The 22,717-nt window shown below is 40.8% G+C and overlaps 1 protein-coding gene across 1 annotated transcript in view; it reads left to right on the top strand.

The window, feature by feature from the left end:
- The first annotated feature begins 1,113 nt into the window (after positions 1 to 1,113).
- LOC145860421 (uncharacterized) overlaps positions 1,114 to 22,717 on the top strand; it is a 76,992-nt gene continuing 55,388 nt past the window's right edge. The window contains exon 1 of the mRNA XM_082961412.1: positions 1,114 to 1,219. Within this exon, the coding sequence (XP_082817538.1) occupies positions 1,114 to 1,219 (106 nt within the window). The remainder of the gene's footprint in view (positions 1,220 to 22,717) is intronic.

The following is a 22,717-nucleotide window of genomic DNA, read 5'->3' as shown; positions in this document are numbered from 1 at the left end:
TGGTGAAGCCCATGGGAAATAAAGAAATATAGTTTAAGTGAATTGGGGAGAGGAAGAATAAGAATTAAAAAATGGGCTGTAAACTGCTGTTACATGTGCTGACATGATTGACATGATTAAAAGTGAAGTAAACCGTACCTTTAGCCTTGTTGTTTATATTATAAGCTCATAGAAGGCATGTCGCACATAAGTAGTCGAACGCCGAACTCTTCATTGAGGCAATGCTGAAACATCAATCCATTGGGAGCGTCAGTGCCACGTTTTCATTTGTGCTGAAATAAAAATGACAAATGTTCATGTGCAAATTCAGCAGGCTTTTGTGAAATAGGCTTTCAGAAGTGATGTCTTTATTTCATTACTTATCAGTAATGCCGACTTTGGTGTGCTTATCAATGCACAAGCACCTTTCCCCCCACTCCTATCATAAAATAGAGACAATAATTTATTAGGCTAAGTCATACAAGATTCTTATTGTGCGTGAAGTATAAAATGCATTCTGACATTGCTAAATGTGTAACGTGATATTTTAACATTAATACTTTTTAACACAAAAAACATTTCATTAAAATATGTAATCAGTCTTCTTCCTCAAATTAAGGGGATGATGACGCAATCTTTGCAAGAGGGAGGTAATCTGATTTTATCGGTCTTCATCTCGTGGCTCAGTCATTTAATTCGCGATAAATGGAGTTAACCGTGAGTTATGCCGCGTTCATAACAACTGGCACTGGGGAAAAAAATGAACTCGGAATTCCAAATCGGACACTCAGGATCTTTCTAGAGTTGACTTCCCGACCTGAAGATCACTGACGTCATGATTTAAACTCGTTCCCAGTTGTCATGAAAGTACCATTAGCATTCCCCGGAGCAGGTTAGATATGAATGTACCTGGCTAAAAGGTGAGCCACTTTCGTATGACCGGTTATCCAAAATTGAACTCAGTTGACTAAAGTTACCTCGCTAACTTCTCAAACCTGCTTCCTACGTAAAAAAAAATTAAAAAAAATACAATTGTTTCGCAAGATCCAGGTAAAACACATTTTTTCTGGGTTTTCAGTTGCTAGGTACCAGTAAGTAGGAGCAGCTGAAGAGGGCTGCAGAAATAAAAATAAGATGGTTGAGAAGAGGTGGACATTGGAGGATGAGATGAGCACCTTCAGCAAGAAGAAAGCAGCTACTGAACTGCTCTGTGGCCACTCCTTCAACACCACTGCAAACGGTAAGAGAGATTCATTTTAAATGTAACCACATTAATCTGTCATCCCTTCAGTCCTAATTCACTTTCTACACTCAATTTTATTTCTTCACCTTCAATTTCCATACCTGCTTAGATTGACAACCATACACGAGGATTATATCTGTGTCCTGTGAGTGTTACAAATCGAATGTTTACGAACCGAACGATGTATAGTTTCAAAGTAAAAATATTCTGAGTGCCGTCTATTAATTTGACAGTGGTTACAATTCCCTAGGACCGTTCCTAGCTCTATACCAAAACAATTGATGGGACCCCATATTATTGTTTTCGTAGCAGAATGGAGCTTTAAGATGGCATCTAAGGATACTAACCAAAATCGAAACAGATGCTCCAGAAACCTCAAGGGAGATCATTTTTTGGGACAAATATAAACTATAGATTTGACAGTGAATAAATCGAAACTTTTGATTAAAAAAAGCAGAGCTTATGAAATTAATGCATACATTACCAGCTTGTTTACTCATTTGACTCGTACTACTTTGGAACCAATATTAAGGCCATTTATTAAATAATGAAAATGTTTCCTTTTAATAATAGAAATTCCTGGCCTCTGGATCCCCATTCAGGCCAATTTTGACTGAACATTCAGTCTAATGTAATGAAATAGCAGGGAGCAGGTCTCGAAAGCCCAAAGTCCAGCGCGCTATCAACTGTGCCGCAAAAGCAAGCTCAAGCCGCAGAGTTGATATCCGCAGTTATAAACCCAGGGTCGTTACACTACTCCCTCCTTTTAAATAGGGCGTCCTCGTGCTAGCTTGTGACTACGTCTTATAGGAACGCGCTCACTGGCCAAGCACATGCACTGTCTTGGATGCAAGGTCCGATCCCACATCTGACACCAGTGTAATGAAACAGCAGGGAGCAGGTCTCGAACCCTCGACCTTCTAGCCCGAAGTCCGGCGCGCTATCGCCTCTATCCCCACTTATAAACCCAGGGTCGTTACATTAATACATCCATTTTCAGTCTAATAAATCAATTTTCAAAATAATACTTTGGTTGTGTTTATTAAGGTCTTGGCTAACATTATAAAACAAAAAATATATATTTCCAAGAACGCAAATACATTTTCATTAGTTTGTTATTGCAGGCTGTCTGTTGCTGGCATGCTGAAATGTGGAGCGCATGGAACAGAGGATATTCTCGGAAAAAGTAATATTTTGAGCTCATTGATTCAATTTTGTGACTGATTTGGCAATGGTAAGTGTTTTCGAAACCTAAGAATCTGCTGTTTCTGATACTGTATAGAAATGAAATCGAAATATCTCATCTGCATGTGACTGTGTAGGAGGATTTGAAAAAGTCCCGTTTTGGCGCTCAGAAAAAAATGGCCTCTTAACTGCTTATAACACAAATTCTGTTTGTGTTATTGTAATTCTAACATATGACTTATTAACTTTTTATGGATAGGGGGCAGTATTTTCACGGCCGGATAAAAAACGTACCCGATTTAATCTGATTATTACTCCTGCCCAGAAACTAGAATATGCATATAATTATTAGCTTTGGATAGAAAACACTCCAAAGTTTCTAAAACTGTTTGAATGGTGTCTGTGAGTATAACAGAACTCATTTGGCAGGCCAAAACCTGAGAAGATTCCAAACAGGAAGCGCCCTCTCTGACCATTTCTTGGCCTTCTTGATCATCTCTATCCAAAACAGGGGATCTCTGCTGTAACGTGACATTTTCTAACGCTCCCATAGGCTCTCAGAAGGCGCCAGAACGGGGAATGATGACTCTGCAGGCCATGGCTGAAAAACAGTAGCGCATTTGGATAGTGGTCGATCAGAGGACAATGAGACTGGGGGCACGTGCAAGAGCCGACACCATGTTTTTATTTTTTAGTCTTTGAACGAAAACAAGGTTTCCCGGTCGGAATATTATCTCTTTTTTACGAGAAAAATCGCATAAAAATGTATTTTAAACAACGGTTGACATGCTTCGAAGTACGGTAATTGAATATTTAGATTTTTTTTGTCACGAAACGCGTCGGGCGCGTCACCCTTCGGATAGTGTCTTGAACGCACGAATAAAACGCCGCTATTTGGATATAACTATGGATTATTTGGAACCAAACCAACATTTGTTATTGAAGTAGAAGTCCTGGGAGTGCATTCTGACGAAGAACAGCAAAGGTAATCCAATTTTTCTTATAGTAAATCTGAGTTTGGTGAGGGCCAAACTTGGTGGGTGTCAAAATAGCTAGCCCGTGATGGTGAGCTATCTACTCAGAATATTGCAAAATGTGCTTTCACCGAAAAGCTATTTTAAAATCGGACACCTCGATTGCATAAAGGAGTTCTGTATCTATAATTCTTAAAATAATTGTTATGTTTTTTGTGAACGTTTATCGTGAGTAATTTAGTAAATTCACCGGAAGTTTTCGGTGGGTATGCTAGTTCTGAACATCACATGCTAATGTAAAAAGCTGTTTTTTGATATAAATATGAACTTGATTGAACAAAACATGCATGTATTGTATAACATAATGTCCTAGGAGTGTCATCTGATGAAGATTATCAAAGGTTAGTGCTGCATTTAGCTGTGGTTTTGGTTTTTGTGACTTTATATGCTAGCTTGAAAAATGGGTGTCTGATTATTTCTGGCTGGGTACTCTGCTGACATAATCTAATGTTTTGCTTTCGTTGTAAAGCCTTTTTGAAATCGGACAGTGTGGTTAGATAAAGGAGAGTTTTTAAAATGGTGTAAAATAGTCATATGTTTGAAAAATGGAAGTTTTCGGATTTTCGAGGACTTTGTATTTCGCGCCACGCCCATCATTGGATATTGGAGCAGGTGTTCCGCTAGCGGAACGTCTAGATGTAAGAGTTTTAAGGTTAAAAGTTAAAGATGGAGGGGGGAATTACTTTAAAAATGTCAGAGATATTACCTTGTGTTAAACACATTTTAGTCTGAAAAAAGTAAACAATAAATGTGAACCCAAAATATCTGCATTATTTTGACTACCTATCATAAAAGTCATTTTGGAACATTAAAGTCAATGTCTTGAAGTACTCAACACCAGATATTATTGTTTTAAACACACATTTATTTTTTCTAACCCAAATTATTGATACATTCTTTCCCACTTTACTCAGTGTCTTGAAAGGTTCATGAGAAGAAATGATGAAGGGACAAAAGATCCATAGACATTAAAACCATTAGATGGTGATTGCGCTGACGTCATCCACATATTCCTATGGAAAACTCCCGATGGCTGCGCATCATCAGAGATACTTTTGAGGATATGGGAAACCAGAGACACTTGAGGAGATGGGAAACTCATTAACGCCCTTTGTTGCCCATGCGTCGTCAATGGGCTGAGCGGTACATTCAGGGCGATTCTAGGACAAGTAGAGCTCTCCGTCAAGGAGTAAAATGGAGTCAATTAGGCGCGAGCTCAAAAACCCAACATTAGCATGAATTTTGTAAACAAGAAGTACACCATTGCAAATCTTTTCCGAGATGTAACTTGTTCTCTGCAATATTGTATAGTTTTGGAATCGTGACATTACATACTATCACTGAAAATAGGCAGTTTTCTTGACTCATACCCTGACTTTGAGAAGGGATTGGGTGATTAGTTTAGCAGCCACATGATGCTGCATGACAATGAGAACACAATTGGTCGACAGTGTGCTGTGTGGACGTTTTATATTTAATTATTCATTGCCTAACGTGATTCCTTTCTCCACTATCTCAGGCGTCATGTTGCTGAATGGCACAAAAAAATTGCTAAGAATCATGGTGAAAATGGCCATAACTAGCAAAGGATCATGGTCGTTTTAGTCATTTTCATCCTGCCTGAGAGTCAACCTTAATGGTTGTTTAGCAACACAACCGACGCCTAAGCAACTATTTGGCAAAACAGACAGGGTTGGCAGTTGACTTAGATTGTTGACTATGGAAAGCCATTTGGGTCTTTGCGTGTAAAAAAACAAAAAAAAAACCATGACAAATAACACTATTTGACCAGTCAAATAAGGTTTTCATTTGACATGTCAAATAAAAAAGTTAGATTATAGAAATGTTGTGTGTGCTAAATTTGCACGTGCAAGCCAAGCGCCAACATTACGATCAGTAGCACTGTCAAAGCTGCTGTAAAAAATAAAAGATTGCAAACAAGCACACTCCTAGGCCACAATGTAGTTACGATACCGCGTTGGTAATAAGGCATTATTTGTTTGACCGAATGGGACGTCTGTATTAGCATTTGAAATAAGATCAGGGTCAAACAAGCAGGATCAAAAATGTTAGCAAATATCTTTTGATACAGATATTATTAGCAACTTTTGGGGTAGTTAGCTTTAGCTTAGTACCTAGCGAGCACCAATGCAACCTGCCTGAAAACAATGACAAGACAAAACTGCAGTCATTTTCAATATTCTTAGCAATGATTTAGGAATCCATGTGACTAAATATTACCTAGGCAACCACTTGTTGTCCTATTGAAATCGAACTTCAGTTCATTAAAATAACTAGCTAGCTAGATAACGAACTAAACAAGCTAGCCAGCTATTTAACCCTGTTGCCCCAAGTTAACATTATAAGCAGCTAGCTGGCTTCATCTGGCTAGTGCCGCTTGACCAGACCGGGTTATGTGTTGTGGAATTTGCGGTTCGCCTTTTAAATAAAAGTCCCTCTGAAAGTGATGCAAATGGAAACAAATAGTGGAATCATGCCATATTTAGACTAGATAATGCGAAACAAGGTTGGAGTGTTGGAATGTGGAGCAATGGAATGTGGAGCAATGAAATGGGGTATACTACTCCGTACCGAAGTCCTCCTCAGAGTTATCAGACTCCAAAACATCCATGTTGTATTGTTTGTCCTCTGGAGAAGTGTTCAACGAACACATAATAGGTTGACTGGTACAATAAATGTGGCTCGTTTCAGAGTCCCGCAATATGAGCTACAACGCAAATATTTGTGTAATCTCTTCGCAGTTGTTTTCTGTGGGTTTCCATTAGTAGACCGATATCCCATTTTATTGATCCACAATGTACAGTGCAATATGAATGTCAATACGCACAATAAGCTGACTGAGAGTTGATTTCCCACAGCCAGTGACGCAATAAGAGCTACAATGCTAATATTTGTTTAAACTCTTCACAGTTATGTTCTGTGGGTGTCACTTAGTAAATTGATACCCCATGTTATTGATCAACAATCAATAGGTAATGCTGTACAGTAGGGGTGCACGATATATCGGTGAACATGTCGGAATCGGATGTTATTAGCTAAAAATGCCAACATCGGTATCGGCCTGATGTCTAGTTTAACGCCTATGTGCAAATCCGATGTCAAAGCTGATGTGCATACCTATATAACGTAGGTACATGACGTAATGATGCCACAGAAAATTTGGTGCTACACGTGCAACACAGCATTCCTAACCTAGCCCACAATGTCTGCTGTGTGGATCGAGCAGTCAACAAGTCGAGCAGTCATTTGAATGAGTAAGAACATTTCAGGGAGACAACTCAAATGTGAAATCCATTAACACCAAGATAATGGAATTAATTTCCCTTGACAATCAACCGTTCTCTGTCGTGGGTGATGTTGGCTTTCGCGACTGGTCGAGCACCGGTACACACTACCAGTGCGCTAATTTTCAGATGTTGCCCTACCAGAATTACAGTGTCACTGCTATTAGCTTCACGACATAAACGCCGTTTGGGTCTTTGCGTGTCAAAAAAGATACATGTCCAAAAATTCTATTTGGCAATAACACGATTTGCCACATTAAATAAGCTTTTAATTTGACACGTCAAATAACACAGTTCTATTATAGAATGTTGTGTGTTCTGAATTTGCACGTGCAAGCCAAGCGCTACCACTACTATCAGTAGCACTGTCAAAGCTGGCAAACAAGCTTCTGGGGTAGCTAGCTAGCTTTAGCTTGGTATCTAGCTAGCACCAATACAACCAGCCTGAAAACAATGACCAGTTGAAACTGCAGTCATTTTCATTATTCTTAGCAAGGATTTAGGAATCCTTGTGAGTAAGTATTATCTAGGTAGCCACTTGTTGTTCACCTAATGAAATTAAACTTCAGTTCATGAAAATAAATAGCTAGGCAGCTACTTAACCCTGTTGCCCAAAGCTAGCGTTAAAAGCAGCCAGCTAGGTTAATCTGGCTAGTGATGCTCGACCGGACCGGGTTATATGTTGTGAAGCTAGCCACAATAAGGATTAGGCACAATAGTGTAATTTGAGGTTTACCTTCAAAATAAAAGTACCTCTTTGAAAGTGATGCAGAAGTTTAGAATTGGTGGAATCATGCCATATTTAGACTAGACAATGTTAAACAAGGTTGGATTGTGAAGCAATGAAATGGGGTATCAGTCTACTCAGTTACACCCACAGAACACAACTCTGAAGAGTTTATCCAAATACACTACCGCTCAAAAGTTTTAGAACACCTACTCATCCGTATTCATCGACCTGGCCAAGGCTTTCGACTCTGTCAATCACCACATTCTTATTGACAGACTCAACAGCCTTGGTTTTTCAAATGATTGCCTCGTCTGGTTCAACAACTACTTCTGTTGTTATAGGGGACAAGCTAACTAATACTATTTTTACATAAGGCTCAGGCATTAGGTCTATGTCTCAGGTTTGGCTAGATTTACTAAATTAACTGGTTTTATTCTTTGACACAGAGTTCAGTGTGTCAAATCGGAGGGCCTGTTGTCCGGACCTCTGGCAGTCACTATGGGGGTGCCACAGGGTTCAATTCTCGGGCTGACTCTCTTCTCTGTATACATCAATGATGTCGCTCTTGCTGCTGGTGATTCTCTGATCCACCTCTACGCAGACGACACCATTCTGAATACCTCTGGCCCTTCTTTGGACACTGTGTTAACTACCCTCCAGACGAGTTTCAATGCCGTACAACTCTCCTTCCGTGGCCTCCAACTGCTCTTAAATGCAAGTAAAACTAAATGCATGCTCTTCAACCGATCACTAACCCTAGTGGTTAGAGCGTTTGACTAGTAACCGAAAGGTTGCAAGTTCGAATCCCCGAGCTGACAAGGTAAACTTCTGTTGTTCTGCATTTTACATTTTAGTCATTTAGCAGACGCTGTTATCCAGAGCGACTTACCGAAGTGAATACAAACATTTCATACCATTTCATGCATTTTTTTAATTTTTGTACTGGCCCCCCGTGGGAATCGAACCCACAACCCTGGCGTTGCACACACCATGCTCTACCAACTGAGCCACTGAATAAGGCTGTTCCTAGGCCGTCATTGAAAATAAGAATTTGTTCTTAACTGACCTGCCTAGTTAAATAAAGTTAAAATAAAAACGGGCTCTCATGAGGACTGCCACAGGAATGGAAGACCAAGAGTACCTCTGCTGCAGAGGATACGTTCATTAGAGTTACCAGCCTCAGAAATTGCAGCCCAAATAAATGCTTCACAGAGTTCAAGTAACAGACACATCTCAACATCAACAGATGAGACTCTGTGAATCAGGCCGTCATGGTCGAATTGCTGCAAAGAAACCACTACTAAAGGACACCAATAAGGAGAAGAGACTAGCTTGGGCCAAGAAACACGAGCAGTGGACATTAGACCGGTGTAAATTTGTCCTTTAGTCTGGAGTTCAAATTGGAGATTTTTGGTTCCAACTGCCGTGTCTTTGTGAGACGTGGTGTGGGTGAACGGATTATCTCTGCATGTGTATTTCCCACCGTAATGCATGGAGGAGGAGGTAATATGGTGCTTTGCTTGTGACACTGTCTGTGATTTATTTAGAATTCGATGCACACTTAACCAGCATGGCTACCACAGTATTCTGCAGCAATACGCCATCCCATCTTGTTTGAGCTTAGTGGGACTATCATTTGTTTTTCAACAGGACAATGACCCAACACACCTCCAGGTTGTGCAAGAGATATTTTACCAAGAAGGAGAGTGATGAAGTGCTGCATCAGATGACCTGGCCTCCACAATCCCCCGACCTCAACTAAATTAAGATGGTTTTGGATGAGTCGGATTGCAGAGTGAAGGAAAAGCAGCCAACAAGTGCTCAGCATATGTGGGAACTCCATCAAGACTGTTGGAAAAGCATTCCAGGTGAAGCTGGTCGAGAGAATGCCAAAAGTGTGCAAATTTGTCATCAAGGCAAAGGTTGGCAATTTGAAGAATCTCAAAAATACAATATATTTTGATTTAACACTTTTTTTGGTTATTACATGATTCCATATGTGTCATTTCATAGTTTTGACGTCTCTACTATTACAATACAATGTAGAAAATAGCACAAATAAAGAAAAACCCTGGAATGAGTAGGTGTGTCCAAACCTTTGACTGGTACTGTATCTACGCGAGTCAGGGTTCTCAACTCTGGCATACTTACTGTACATTTCAATGAAACATGGTGAAGCCCCAAAATTGCCCTCGCTAGAAGCCTGTGTTTCAGACATAAAGAAGTGGATGGCTGCAAACTTTCTACTTTTAAACTCGGACAAAACAGAGATGCTTGTTCTAGGTCCCAAGAAACAAAGAGATCTTCTGTTGAATCTGACAATTAATCTGGATGGTTGTACAGTCGTCTCAAATAAAACTGTGAAGGACCTCGGCGTTACTCTGGACCCTGATCTCTCTTTTGAAGAACATATCAAGACTGTTTCAAGGACAGCTTTTTTCCATCTACGTAACATTGCAAAAATCAGAAACTTTCTGTCCAAAAATGACGCAGAAAAATTTATCCATGCTTTTGTTACTTCTAGGCTGGACTACTGCAATGCTCTACTTTCCGGCTACCCGGATAAAGCACTAAACAAACTTCAGTTTGTGCTAAATACGGCTGCTAGAATCCTGACTAGAACCAAAAAAATGTATCATATTACTCCAGTGCTAGCCTCCCTACACTGGCTTCCTGTTAAGGCAAGGGCTGATTTCAAGGTTTTACTGCTAACCTACAAAGCATTACATGGGCTTGCTCCTACCTATCTTTCCGATTTGGTCCTGCCGTACATACCTACACGTACGCTACGGTCACAAGACGCAGGCCTCCTAATTGTCCCTAGAATTTCTAAGCAAACGGCTGGAGGTAGGGCTTTCTCCTATACAGCTCCATTTTTATGGAATAGTCTGCCTACCCATGTGAGAGACGCAGACTCAGTCTCAACCTTTAAGTCTTTACTGAAGACTTATCTCTTCAGTAGGTCCTATGATTAAGTATAGTCTGGCCCAGGAGTGTGAAGGTGAACGGAAAGGCTGGAGCAACGAACCGCCCTTGCTGTCTCTGCCTTGCCGGTTCCCCTCTTTCCATTGGGATTCTCTGCCTCTAACCCTTTTACAGGGGCTGAGTCACTGGCTTACTGGTGTTCTTCCATGCCGTCCATGGGAGGGGTGCGTCACTTGAGTGGGTTGAGTCACTGACGTGGTCTTCCTGTCTGGGTTGGCGCCCCCCCTTGGGTTGTGCCATGGCGGAGATCGTTGTGGGCTATACTCGGCCTTGTCTTAGGACGGTAAGTTGGTGGTTGGAGACATCCCTCTAGTGGTGTGGGGGCTGTGCTTTGGCAAAGTGGGTGGGGTTATATCCTGCCTGTTTGGCCCTGTCCGGGGGTATCATCGGATGGGGCCACAGTGTCTTCTGATCCCTCCTGTCTCAGCCTCCAGTATTTATGCTGCAGTAGTTTATGTGTCGGGGGGCTAGGGTCAGTCTGTTACATCTGGAGTATTTCTCTTGTCTTATCCGGTGTCCTGTGTGAATTTAAATATGCTCTCTCTAATTCTCTCTTTCTGTCTTTCTTTCGGAGGACCTGAGCCCTAGGACCATGCCTCAGGACTACCTGGTATGATGACTCCTTGCTGTCCCCAGTCCACCTGGCCGTGCTGCTGCTCCAGTTTCAACTGTTCTGCCTGCGGCTATGGAACCCTGACCTGTTCACCAGACGTGCTTGTTGCACCCTTGACAACTACTATGATTATTATTATTTGACCATGCTGGTCATTTATGAACATTTTAACATCTTGACCATGTTCTGTTATAATATCCACCCTGCACAGCCAGAAGAGGACTGGCCACCCCTCATAGCCTGGTTCCTCTCTAGGTTTCTTCCTAGGTTTTTGGCCTTTCTAGGGAGTTTTTCCTAGGGAGTTTTTCCTAGCCACCGTGCTTCTTTCACATGCTTTGCTTGCTGTTTGGGGTTTTAGGCTGGGTTTCTGTACAGCACTTTGAGATATCAGCTGATGTACGAAAGGCTATATAAATAAATTTGATTTGATTTAAAAAACAAGTACAGAAACAGACTCAATGCTGAACATGACCTCCGTGTTGCGCTGTCAAAAACCCAGAATAGACAACCTGTGTGATTTGATCAATCAGTTTATTACAGTTCAGAATAAAAAAGCTATATTGTATTTTAACAGCAACAGTTCTAACCTAGACTTTTTTTCAACAATACTTTCTACAGTAAGATGTACAGTAGGCCTGATTTTTTTTTTATTTTTTTTATCTGTACAGTTACTTAGGGTTGCACTATCAAATACTCAACCTGTGATGTGATCAATGAGTTTATTCCAGTTAAAATGTAACATTATTTATTGTATTTTAACAACAACAGTTTCAACCTAGACAGATGTAGAGAGTGTTTTTAATGGGAAAAATTAAGTATACACAGCTATTTATAAGGGTATTTCATTGTTATTTGTTTTTGGCTTAAGGGCAATGAAATGTACCAGTATTTACGTATAGTTGCATATTTTCATAAGCTTGGGTCTCAGGAAAACAGAATTTCTAATTTGGGTCCCAGGCTGAAAAAGTTTAAGAACCACAGTTTATCAACGTGCAACAAAAAATACGTTTGGACAATGAGCACTTGTCTCTCAAAACATCGTTACAGTTGTTTAGCTAGCTAGCCAAATGTAGACATATTTAACGTTATATTGACATGAAATCAGTCAACACACCTCAAAACAAGACATGGTATCGAGAACAGTGTTGCCAACTAATTTTCAGGGTAAGTTGCTAGAGGCAGGTTGATTTGTTGCTAAAAGTTGTTAAATGACGTTGTGATATCAATGTGTGATAACGTAAAACTGTGTCATTACGTTGAATACACAATAACGTTACTCAAATTGACTGGCCACTCGGCAAAAAATATGATTTGACATTTGTTCAGGTACAGACTCCCACTCTTTTCTGTACTTCTGGCTGTACAATTTTGATTGAGACATGTTGATTGATGTTGTAAGTTATGTTCAAGATCAAACATTCCTGAGCAACTATATTCATTGGGTTTGGCTCGTCGAAGCAGTACTGCTGCTGCTGCAGTCAGCCAACAATGATTTGCAATTTGATGAAATTGCTGCTGCCTGTGCACGAGCTGAGCGCCTGCTGCTGACGTCACTCACAATGCACTTTTGCAGCCAGGCACGTGTGTTGTGACTGAGTGTGTGACAGAGAACATCGGTTTTGTGCCATTTTAGAGGGAAATTGCATGCATTTTAGCGTTTGAGTCACTTTTCAAAAGTTGCTAAAAGTTCCAAATACATTTTTAAAAGTAGCTACATTTGCTGCTAGGTGCTGTTTGAAAAAAAGTTGCCAGGGTAGTCTGAAAAGTTGCTAAATCTAGCAACAAAATTGGTAAATTGGCATCACTGATCGAGAACAATCTGAAACAAGTCACTTACGATTCCCCACATGGCAGTTTCTTGTCGTTGTTGATAGAATCACAACAACTTTGGCCGTTCTGACGATTGTAATTTACATAGGCTTTCTAGGGCAGATCAGGGCTTTTGGCACCGCTGGGATGCTACGCAGTAGCGGATCAGCAGAGCTTACGACTTCAGTCAGAATACTTCACTATTGTAGTCATATTTTGTCTCTACAGCAAGAGGGGGCCAAATGATCAGGTTCTGGTTAGTTATTGTTCAACATACAGGCCCGGTCCAAATACATTGAAAATGCATTCTTATATGTCTGAATTGGTGAAAGCTAACATTACAAGTTTTCCAAGAGCCATTATGTGGAGTGTGGAGCTTGCAATGCCAGTGTCGGTTCCCACTGGAGTCCTCCATACAAAAATGTATGCATGCTCTACTGTGGTTCGCTTTCAATAAAAGCATCTACAAAATTATAATATAAACTAAGCACGTATTGTTCATCTTTCATGTCATACCATGACATTCACACATAAAACAAGGAGGATGTTCCTTATCATGGATGTAATGGCATGTTCAATAGAACAGATTCAATGAAACCAGAACACCTTTCAGCGTCATAGTAAAAGTCAGGGAAATGTCAGGGAGTGAGTCAACTCTTAAATTATCATGCCGTCTTATTATATGAAATCTAATGACAAACCAAACCCAGTTTTAAATCAACCATGACTGTTTAGGGTGTGGCTAGTTATTGGAGGATGGCAACGACTAAGACAACAATAAATAATCAGAAACATGAAATCACATTTCACATATCCAAATAGTGTTGTGTAAGAGTAAGTTGTACAATTCACATCTGATAAATATAAGTTAGGATTTGTTACGATTGGGTCACTGCAAATCGTTAGTTGGGATGTGTGCAACAAAAAAATTCTATCATTGGTCAAAACACTGACACACTGACTGGGGATGTTGCTCTTCGCAAGATGACACGTTTTCTCTAACTGAATACATTTCTACCTGTACATGTGTTTTGATTACTGTGGCAAGTAGCCATCCTATAAGCAGGGAGGAGTTCTATCGAAATAATCCACTTCACAGAGGTTTAACGGGTCCTGGATAGAGGTCCTGGATGGCAGGAAGCTTGGCCCTAGTGATGTACTGGGCCGTATGCACTACCCTCTGTAGTGATTCAACCAGTCAGGATGCTCTCGATGGTGCAGCTGTAGAACTTTTTGAGGATCTGTAGACCCATTGGGGAATAGTTTTTGCCGTGCCCTCTTCATGACTGTCTTGGTGTGTTTGGACAATGATCGTTTGTTGGTGATGTGGACACCCAAGGAAATTGAAGCGCTCAACCTGCTCCAGTACAGCCTCTTCTATTAGAATGGGGGCGTGCTCGGTCTTCCTTTTCCTGTAGTCCACAGTCATCTCCTCTGTCTTGATCACGTTGAGGGAGAGGTTGTTATCCTGGCTAGAGGTCGACCGATTAATCGGAATGGGCGATTAATTAGGGCCGATTTCAAGTTTTCATAACAATCGGTAATTGGTATTTTTGGCCACCGATTTGCCGATTTAAAAAAATATGTATATTATTTTTTACAAATGTTTTAATTAAAAAAACATTTTTTTACACCTTTTATTTAACTAGGCAAGTCAGATTAAGAACACATTCTTATTTTCAGTGACGGCCTAGGAACGGGGGTTAACTGCCTCGTTCAGGGGGGATTCGCTTTTGCAACCTTCTGGTTACTAGTCCAACGCTCCAACTACCTGCCTTACATTGCACTCCACAAGGAGACTGCATGGCAGGCTGACTACCTGTTACGCGAGGGCAGCAAGAAGCCAAGGTAAGTTGCTAGCTAGCTAGCATGAAACTTATCTTATAAAAAAACTATCAATCTTAACATAATCACTAGTTAACTACACATGGTTGATGATATTACTAGTTTATCTAACGTGTCCTGCGTTGCATATAATCGATGCGGTGCCGGTTAATTTCTCATCGAATCACAGCCTACTTCGACAAACGGGTGATGATTTAACAAGCGCATTTGCAAAAAAAGCACTGTCGTTGCAACAATGTACTTAACCATAAACATCAATGCCTTTCTTTAAAATCAATACACAAGTATATATTTTTAAACCTGCATATTTAGGTAATATTGCCTGCTAACATGAAATTGTGTCACTGCTCTTGCGTTCATTGCCTGGCTCGTTGCGAACTAATTTGCCAGAATTTTTCCGTAATTATGACATACCATGGAAGGTTGTGCAATGTAACAGGAATATTTAGACTTAGGGATGCCACCCGTTAGATAAAATACGGACCGGTTCCGTATTTCACTGAAAGAAAAAAAGTTTTGTTTTTGAGATGATAGTTTCCGGATTCGACCATATTAATGACCTAAGGCTCGTATTTCTGTGTGTTTATTATATTATAATTAAGTCTATGATTTGATAGAGCAGTCTGACTGAGCGGTGGTAGGAACCAGCAGGCTCTTAAGCATTCATTCAAACAGCACTTTCGTGCGTTTTACCAGCAGCTCTTCGCAATGCATTGCGCTGTTTATGACTTCAAGCCTGTCAACTCACAAGATTAGGCTGGTGTAACCGATGTGAAATGGCTAGCTAGTTAGCGGTTGAGCGCTAATAGCATTTCAAACGTCACTCGCTCTGAGACTTGGAGTAGTTGTTCCCCTTGCTCTACATGGGTAACGCTGCTTCGAGGGTGGCTGTTGTCGATGTGTTCCTGGTTCGAGCCCAGGTAGGAGCGAGGAGAGGGACGGAAGCTATACCTTTACACTGGCAATACTAAAGTGCCTATAAGAACAACCAATAGTCAAAGGTATATGAAATACAAATCGTATAGAGAGAAATATTCCTATAATAACTACAACCTAAAACTTCTTACCTGGGAATATTGAAGACTCATGTTAAAAGGAACCTCCAGCTTTCATATGTTCCCATGTTCTGAGCAAGGCACTTAAACGTTAGCTTTCTTACATGGCACATATTGCATTTTTACTTTCTTCTCCAACACTATGTTTTTGCATTATTTAAACCAAATTGAACATGTTTCATTATTTATTTGAGGCTAAATTGATTTTATTGGTGTATTATATTAAGTTAAAATAAGTGTTCATTCAGTATTGTTGTAATTGTCATTATTACAAATAAATAAAATTGTCCGATTTAATCGGTATCGGCTTTTTCGGGTCCTCCAATAATCGGTATCGGCGTTGAAAAATCATAATCGGCCGACCTCTAATCCTGGCACCACATGACCAGGTCTCTGACCTTCTCCCTATAGGCTGTCTCATCGTTGTCGGTGATCAGGCCTACAACTGTTGTCGTCAGCAAACTTAATGATGGTGTTGGAGTCGTGCCTGGCTATGCAGTCATGAGTGAACAGGGAGTACAGGAGGGGACTGAGCACACACCCCTGAGGGGCCCACATGTTGAGGATCAGCATGGCAGATGTGTTGTTACCTACTCTTACCACCTGGGGGCTGCCCATCAGCAAGTCCAGGATCCAGTTGCAGAGGGAGGTGTTTAGTCCCAGGGTCCTATGGTATTGAACGCTGAGTTTACATTTTACATTTTAGTCATTTAGCAGACGCTCTTATCCAGAGCGACTTACAGTAGTGAATGCATACATTTCTTCTTTTTTTTGTGCTGGCCCCCCGTGGGAATCGTGCTGGCCCCCCGTGGGAATCGAACCCACAACCCTGGCGTTGCACACACCATGCTCTACCATGCTCTACCAACTGAGCTACAGGGAAGGCTATGAATAGCATTCTCACATAGGTGTTCCTTTTGTCCAGGTGGGAAAGGGCAGTGTGGAGTGCAATAGAGATTGCATCATCTGTGGATCTGTTGGGGCGGTATGCAAATTGGAGTGGGTCTAGGGTTTCTGGGATAATAGTGTTGATGTGAGCCATGATCAGCCTTTCAAAGCACGTCATGGCTACAGACATGAGTGCTACGGGTCGGTAGTCATTTAAGAAGGTTACATTAGTGTTCTTGGGCACAGGGACTATAGTGGTCTGCTTGAAACATGTTGGTATTAGACTCAGTCAGGGACAGTTTGAAAATGTCAGTGAAGACACTTGCCAGTTGGTCAGCGCATGCTCGCAGTACACGTCCTGGTAATCCGTCTGGCCCCGCAGCCTTGTGATTGTTGACCTGTTTAAAGGTCTTACTCACATCGGCTACGGAGAGTGTGATCACACAGTCGTCCGGAACAGCTGATGCTAACATGCATGCTTCAGTGTTGCTTGCCTCGAAGCGAGCATATAATTAATTTAGCTCGTCTGTTAGGCTCGTGTCACTGGGCAGCTCGCGGCTGTGTGAGCTGTGGTTCCTTTTTATGCGAGTAAAGTACGTTAAATAAGTAAACTTGGATTCATGTGATGATATGTTCTGTGGTTCTCCCAATACAACTCGGGAAAGTATGCAGTTTATTAGGCTACAAATTAAATAAGTTATGATGAACTTCACAGTGTGGTGAAAGTGCACAGTGATGAGCATGATTCTCCTTTCAATAAATATCAAAGGTCTTATTCTGGTGACATGATGATCGATGCTGCCGTTGGACCTTGAAGCCAGTTCCACTGCATTTTTTCATTGTTCCCCTCTAATCAGCGACTGATTTAGGGACACCAGGTGTGTGCACTTAATTATCGGGTAGAACAAAAAACCAGCAGGCTCTGGACCTCGTAGAATAAAAGTTGAATACCCCTGATGTAGGCTATACCCACAAAGTATCAGCTAACTGTTAGCTAGAGCACACGTGCCAATACCAGAGTGGGCACATTCGCTACACAGTACATTCGGAAAGTATTCAGACCCCTTGACCTTTTCCACATTTTGTTACGTTACAGACTTCTTCTAAAATGTATTTAATAAATGTTTTCCCTCATCAATCTACACACAATACCCCATAATGACAAAGAAAAACAGTTTTGTAGATTTTTTTTGCTATTTGTAAAAAATAAAAACCTGAAATATCACATTTACAGAAGTATTCAGACCCTTTACTCAGTACTTTGTTAAAGCACCTTTGGCAGCAATTACAGCCTCGAGTCTTCTTGGGTATGGCGCTACAAGCTTGGCACACCTGTATTTGGGGAGTTTCTCCCATTCTTTTCTGAGTGCCCAGTTCCCAGTTGTTTTAAACACGGAAATAGTGACGGCGTCAGCATCACTGGCTATTGACCTATTAAAAATGAATGTGTTCTTCAAGCATGTCAGGGAACTGTCTTATGTGGGACACCATACGAAAGGGATGACGAATAACATATGCCATGAGAAAAAAATGCTTACAGCTGCAGTATCTGTATTAGTTGGGAATGACAATACTAATGACCGATTTAAAATCTGTGTGTTCTTCAAACATGTCAGATCCTGCGTTGCATCTTATATGTAACACCGAATGAAGGGATGACGACTAACGTCTACCACCAGAAAAAAATGCTGATAGGTACTGTATCAGTATTGGTTATGAAAGACAATTGCAATATTTGCACATTGTTGTATTAGCAGAACACTAAGGATGGTTTATTCTACATGGAACCGTTGCACTTGAAAGTTATCAAAACACTTTGTTTAGAATATCTACACAAGTTCAGCAATTTGCACTATTCTGATATTACTTTGTAGGCTTCTGCTGGACCCATGGGTTGAGGCAAACTCTGTCATATCCAGGATGAAGTGTCATGCACTACACCCCTCCTGCCACCTGACTGCACGTACATACACGTACGTACATGAAGACAGAACCTCACCCAGAGACCTGTGAATGTCGGTATGTGGTTAGACAGCCAAATCCTTAGAATATACAATAGAAATAGAATTGAATACATTGCTATTTCTGGGACAGCTGAAGTTGTACCGAAGATTTGTATGCTACTTGTTCTATCTGTGGTTCTCCTTTACACACAACTTATTTGTATTTTTGCTAAGTAGTGTAGGCATACTGTCTTTATAACCACATCAATATTACAGCAGAAAATGTTTTGTCTTTACATTAAATTTCAAACTTCAAGTTGCAAGCTACTTTCATAGCAAGGTGTTGTAGAACGAGTGTCTCATGAAACACATTGCAGACACTGGTAAAACGTGTATAATTTAAATGCATAGATTCAACAGCTGATGATACCAAAATGAACAAATGGCAGGAAATCACGCATTAGATGCCTTTGCAGTATGAGTAAGCCTAGTGTGTTGATATTCATTGCTTACTGCATATGTTTTTACTAAACAGTATGTTCTAAATAATATGTAGTACGATTAGTACACAGAAGTATGTACTTTTAGTAAGTAGTAGGCAAGACAGATATTGGACACGGACCATGCCTCGGGATTTGTGAAATGTCATATGAACACAAATATCTTCTTTCCCTGCACTGTCTCTAAGTAGGTTGGTATACAATATGAGTCTTAAATCTGGTCACACCCTAAAAAGTCACACCCTCGAAGATAAACATACTCTCTCAAACTTGTGTTGTGTTTGCACTTAGCAAGTACAACGGAAATGCACAGACATTACATCCCTATAAACAGTCCTTATTAGTCAAGAAGGTTCTGATAGTAACAATTAGACATGTTGAGTCAGGCATCACTCTCAGGGATGTACAGGTTCAAAAGTGATACTCACATTTTGAAAGAAACTCACCCGAATTTCTTAACTAAATAATTTGGATAACACTTTGTGAATGTTAAAGGTGCCATAACAACCTAATATTTAAAAATAATTCAAAAGAAAGCAGAATAAGTATTTTTTTCCATTACAGTATTAAGTTGTAGTATTGTTGCCGGTGTTGCTGACAGGATTAGTCCTGTGCACCACAAGGCTGTATTAGACTCTGCTGAGCTAAAGCCAAGGCATAAGCTTCTGGCTCAATGGGTTTTAGGCCGGGTATCTGTAAAGTGCTTCCTGACCACCGCTGATGTAAAAAGGGCTTTATAAAATAAATGTGATTGATTTGATTGGAGCTAATACATGTCTTCAGGTATCAGGCAAGGTTACTGAACACATTACAATGTCATCAATTGCTCTGACCTGAGTTCAAATAGTATTGAGCATGTCTGGAGTAGAGTGCCAGAAAGATGTTGTTTGCTCTTTTGGGACTATTACAATGGTCCCATTGTGCCAGGCAAGCTCAATCATCGACCACAGCTCATTAGAGTATTTGAAATATACTATTTATCCATGTCTGGTTCCAACCCCTTCTGCCATTGTGTCCTTGAGCAAGGCACATAAACCCCTGAACTGCTACCTGGGTACTGCTCTGAGGCTTACCTGATGCTCCCAGACTGTTGCGTGGATAGTATGTCAGAGGGTTGGGTACTATGACAGGTGGAATACACATTTTCGTTGTTCTGATTAACAAGGCAACATTAAACATGTCCTCCAACTAATAAATGTAGGTTATCATGTGTGACCGCATTTTATCCAATATATTGACCAGATACTCAAGTGGTCACTCTAACAATTAAAATAAATGTGTTCAAAATAGAAAGCAGTTAGCCTGGGTACCAGTGCAAGGCTTGACATTCAGGTCATTTCAATTGTGAGTGATTTCATTTGCATAATAAAATCACATAATAAAATCATGTGATTTTTACAGTGTTTATAAATACAGGGTAATTGTGTGAATTTTACAGAGAGTATAGGCCTAATGTTTATGAATTAAAATGGCCAACATACTTCCCGTGGTTACTTTTTTTATTGTCATGCCAGATACTCAAGGTTGTGACCCGGTCCGTGTACATCTTAGACAATGGTTTTCTGATGTAAAATGGAAACGTCAGCAACGTGAAAAAGGCACGTTTTTCTTTCTTTTTCATTCTTACATAAAACACATAGGTTGTTGTTATCTCGTTTTTTGCAGATTAACAAAAAAAGAGATGCCGAGATGCAGCAGTGTGTATGAAGACTCTCCGGTGACAGTGTCTGAGAGGTTGGCTGAGAGAGTTTTTAAGGTGACTGTGGAGAGGGCCAGAGCGGCAGTGAGCAACCCTTATACTGCATGCACACCGCAATGGAGCTATCGAGAACACTCCCTGTGGTACAGCCGTTACTGGTAAGATGGGGAGAAAGAAGGGATGAGGGAGGAGATATGTGTAGGTGGTGAGGAGGCGGAACATGTCGTACCCTCTGTCCTGAAGAGGTGAGTGTGCGAGGGCGCTAACCTGCTACACTCCCTCTGCTCCCTCTGAGGAAGAACATCCCGGAAAACATTACCTTCCTCTCCTTTTTGTGTGTTGTGTGTGTGTCCAGTTGTTTTAGTCTACTCATAAAAGTGAGCTTGTCTTTCAAGAAATTACACAAATTAACTTTTAACAAGGCACACCTACCTCGTGAAGCTGGTTGAGTGAATGCAAAGAGTGTGCAAAGCTGTCAAGGCAAAGGGTGGAAACTTTGAAGAATCTCAAATATAAAGTATATTTAGATTTGTTTAACACGTTTTTTTGGTTACTACGTGATTCCATATGTGTTATTTCATAGTTTTGATGTCTTCACTATTATTCTACAATGTAGAAAATAGTACAAATAAAGAAAAACCCTTGAATGAGTAGGTGTCTCCAAACTTTAGATCGGTACTGAATGTGTACAGTTTATGTCTATATACAGTGCATTTGGAAGGTATTCAGACCCCTTGACTTTTTCTACATTTTGTTACGTTACAGCCTTATTCTAAAATTGATTAAGTTGTTGTTTCCCTCATCAATCTACACACAATACCCCATAATGACAAAGCAAAAATATATTTTTTGAAATTTTAGCAAATGTATAAAACCTAAAAAAACTGATATCACATTTACATAAGTATTCAGACCCTTCACTCGGTACTTTGAAGCACCTTAGGCAGTGATTCCAGCCTCAAGTCGCCTTGGGTATGATACTACAAACTTGGCACACCTGTATTTTGGGGAGTTACTCCCATTCTTCTCTGCAGATCCTCTCAAGCTCTGTTAGGTTGGATGGGGTGTGTTGCTGCACAGCTATTTTCCAGTCTCTCCAGAGATGTTCGATTGTGTTCAAGTCCGGGCTCTGGCTGGGCCGCATTTTATCCAATATATTGACCAGATACTCAAGTGGCCGCTCTAACAATTAAAATAAATGCGTTCAAAATTTAAAGCAGTTAGCCTGGGTACCAGTCCAAGGACCTGGGTACCAGTCAAGGACATTCAGAGACTTGTCCCGACGCCACTCCTGCATTGTCTTGGCTGTGTGCTTAGGTGAACTTTTGCCCCAGTCTGAGGTCCTGAGCGCTCTGGAGCAGGTTTTCATCAAGGATCTCTCTATAAGTCTCTCTATAAGTTCCTGTTGAACACTTCCTGTTGAACGCGGAATGTGGGAGAGCTCAGTTTGTTGTTTTGAAAAGTTTGTTGTGTTGAAAGTGTATTGGGAAGTTTCTTAGTAGCTAACTAACTTTTTAGTTTGGATCCCGCGATGCATTTGACATCAGTTACTGGGACTGCTACTCTCTGTCCAGTGATCCTGCCGACCAAGGCCGGGTCTGAGGAGCTATTTGGCGTAGCAACTAGCCTAGCTGCTTAATAGCTGCCTATCAAGCTAGCAGGGTTCATTGAGGACTTCATTGTAGCCTATGACGCGGTTAGCCATTGTGGCTGGGACCACGATTTTGTCCCAGGTTTGTGGCTATCTAGATCCCTGCTGTTTGTTGTGTTCAATCTTCCCTGTGACCTGCCATGTCTGGAACTGCGAGAAGTAACAGCGTAACCTACGTTGCTAGCTACCATGACAAAGACAAAAGCCGGCGGGAGTATTGTTGAGGACAGTGGTGTCTCTCTCTCACAGTTGA

The sequence above is a fragment of the Salmo salar genome, chromosome 14 (genome assembly GCF_965601325.2).
Source record: "Salmo salar chromosome 14, fSalSal1, whole genome shotgun sequence".
Lineage (NCBI taxonomy): Eukaryota > Metazoa > Chordata > Actinopteri > Salmoniformes > Salmonidae > Salmo > Salmo salar.
This window is presented reverse-complemented; position numbering and strand designations above follow the sequence as displayed.